This window comes from Trichoplusia ni, unplaced genomic scaffold (assembly GCF_003590095.1).
Source record: "Trichoplusia ni isolate ovarian cell line Hi5 unplaced genomic scaffold, tn1 tig00003127, whole genome shotgun sequence".
Lineage (NCBI taxonomy): Eukaryota > Metazoa > Arthropoda > Insecta > Lepidoptera > Noctuidae > Trichoplusia > Trichoplusia ni.
Genome location: NW_020800336.1, coordinates 1 through 2975, shown reverse-complemented (window position 1 = coordinate 2975; position 2975 = coordinate 1). Strand labels below are relative to the sequence as shown.

At 37.7% G+C, this 2975-nt stretch overlaps 1 protein-coding gene across 1 annotated transcript; it reads right to left on the bottom strand.

Annotated features, from left to right (window-relative positions):
• Positions 1 to 515: 515 nt before the first annotated feature.
• LOC113507750 (dolichyl pyrophosphate Man9GlcNAc2 alpha-1,3-glucosyltransferase-like) lies at positions 516 to 2570 on the bottom strand. The gene has a single exon (XM_026890696.1). The coding sequence runs from the start codon at positions 2170 to 2172 to the stop codon at positions 562 to 564; it is 1611 nt and encodes a 536-aa protein (XP_026746497.1). The 5' UTR covers positions 2173 to 2570; the 3' UTR covers positions 516 to 561.
• Positions 2571 to 2975: the final 405 nt, after the last annotated feature.

The following is a 2975-nucleotide window of genomic DNA, read 5'->3' as shown; positions in this document are numbered from 1 at the left end:
CTTTTTACTAGGTAGGTAGGTAGGAAGGCGTGTTATATGATACTAGTTTTACAACTATGATGTCATAAATGCTGTAGGTCAAGTGATTGAAAATACCTTGGCATGTTAGCCTAATCAGTACCTAGGCTGCCTTTATAGCTAGCTCTAATATAGCTAAAGTTGTATTATTGCAGTTATAGAAGAGATACGCCGGTCTATGCCGTTTAGTGCATTGTCACACTTTGACAAACCTCCCACAATGTAGGCCCTCAAAACTGAAGATTTAAGTCTTTAAATATATTCACAAAGGGAGGGGGTTAAAGAAAAGCAATTTATGCAATCTACAAATTCATCAGTACCTTTATTGGGAATGTAATTTAGAATAAAATAAAAACACTACTTACAACAATTAATAGATAACATAAAATTAGTTTACTTAATTTAGCAACTCACATCTAATTTTATAAGCAGCAACTGTACACTTAACATGAAAAATCACTAGAATATAACAATTTTAAAACATGTATGTTAAATCTGTTGAGACTTAAAATAGGTAACTTTAACTCGGTATTAACTATCACATTACTTTCTTTTGACTTTTGTTACCGCTGGCAAGCAAACAGGCAGGGAAAACTGTTGGTAGTAGAAGTAGAAGAAAAAGAAAAGGAAATGCCCACATGAATATGCGGAAACTAACAATGGGAAAATATCAGGGTACTGTGGTGGAGGCTCTACAAACACTGTCCCTATAGTCAATAAGATCATCCCAATTACAGATATGAAGAATATCAGGCTCAAGAAACTCAACAACGGTGAACTATCCTTCTTATTTGGTTGAACAGTCTTAGCAACACGGTTTGCATTGAAGATAGAAAAGTAGCCAGAATTTGGCTGAGACAACCGCAAGCAGATACTGTAAAATGAGGTATAAATGAGGTTGGTAGCAATAAAAGGGATAAACAGACCATCTTTTACCAACAAGGGAAGCATACTAAAGCTAGACACTAACAAAAACCAGAAACACATGAATGGATCTTCAGGTAAATGTAGAGCAACAGGTATTGCCACTAGCAAAATAGATTTTTCATGAACTTGGAAAGAAAACAAGAAAAATGCCAGTGACACATTGATTAAGCATGGCACAAACTTCTTCTTATTAATCCTAAAAAATAAGTCAACACAAGCTGGCCCAGCTGCCATTGCTGTGATCAACAGGCAAGTTTTAGCCATTTCATGATTGCTGTAAATAGTTTTAAGCTTAATAAATACATTTACCATACACCAAACATTTGAGACTTTATCTTCAAATATACCTCTATTTAAGGGAAACAGTCTATTTAAAACTTGAAAAACATTGTCCCAGCCATCCAGGAATGGGTACCAAACTATAACAAATGTTGAAACAACAGCAATAGCAAGTTTATTAAAGCTCCGGACAAAATGTGAAACCTTGCCCCGGCCCAACGGCATTCCTATAAAACATTTTCTTAACAAGTAAAAGAAGAAAGGCAAAGCATGATACAGTTCCATCTGTTTATAATTCAAAGCAAACACAAAAAAGACTGTAGCTAATGTATCATTCTCTATGGCTATTATAAAGAAAGTAGCCCACAAAAATAAACCAAGAGAAACACAATTGTATTGGAAGTGACCGTGGTCAATTAATATTATGCCAGGGTACAATAAAAACATTGTGGTAGATATGTCAGTCCTTTTAAACACACTCTTATCTTTTGGTTCTTTACCCAACACTCTTTCAGCATCCATGCATATGCACAGCACTACAGTCACATAAAAATAAATGTCACTCAGAAAAACAGTCCATCTCATGAATGTTTTATGGAAATCGTTTTCATAACCTCTGGACGCAAAAAGGCGCACGGATTCTGGATCGAGCCAGTCGGCAACCAGCCCCATGAGAAGACTATGGTACGCCGTGAGCGGCGGGTAGTCCAGGCCCCAGTATTGAAGATCATTTTGCGTGGTGTTATGGTACCATTTACCTTTTGGCGTGTGCACTGTAATTTCTTGCCAATGTCTCTGTGCTTCGTAATCGCCGTACATAGGCGGTGTCTTATATCCTGAATACGGATAAGCCGCCACGCACCAACGCAGTAGCAAAGCGAATAATAGACCGGGAAGTAACGCCTCTTTCGTCACACTAAATTTGTCCGGATCTGCTCTTCTCGTCATGTTGCCGATTTATTAGATTAAAAACTCGATACAAATACTTATTTTCATTCATAAATAACTATTTATTTTACAACGCGGCACAGGTTGTTCGATAAAATTTTGACAGATTACTTACGACGTGAACGGCGTCCAAATCCTTGGTCAGCTTCTCCTTCAAATATCCCTCTGTATACACCATATTTTTCGATAAAAATCCATTTAACGTGAAACAAATACCATGCACGGCTCACGAAAATTATTTCACACTTTACAATGGAATAATATAAGTACGGAAACGGGTTTGATTCACACAAGTAATATTTTTTTCGAAAGTGACAAAACGAGAAAGCGGCTCACGAAAGTGAAATTGCGGTCGCCGAACTGACGAATTTCACACCGGACGAGTTCTCATGCGTATAAATCTAATAGAGAACATTTTACCACTAAGTCTCCACTGGGTTCTTCGTCTGCAGATCCTGGGTCCACCATGACCGGTGAATTGTATAGGGTGTCTGCTAAACAAGTTCGACAAATTGTGAGTAGCATGTCTAGGGGCAAGTCACCGGGTCATGATGGACTCAGTATCGAGCATCTAAAATACGCTGGTGTTCATTTACCGCGTGTGCTGGCAATGTTCTTTACCTTATGTCTGAATCACTCGTACTTGCCTATAGACCTTATGAAAACCATCGTAGTACCAATAGTTAAAAATAAAACTGGAGATTTGTCTGATAAGAACAATTACCGACCGATTTCCTTGGCTACAATTGTGGCCAAGGTGTTGGACAGTGTGCTCGACTCAGAACTTGATAAAAATATTAATA

What these genes read in the sequence shown, in the direction of transcription:
- LOC113507750 (XM_026890696.1), bottom strand. Translation starts at nt 2,172, where the DNA reads ATGACGAGAAGAGCAGATCCGGACAAATTTAGTGTGACGAAAGAGGCG.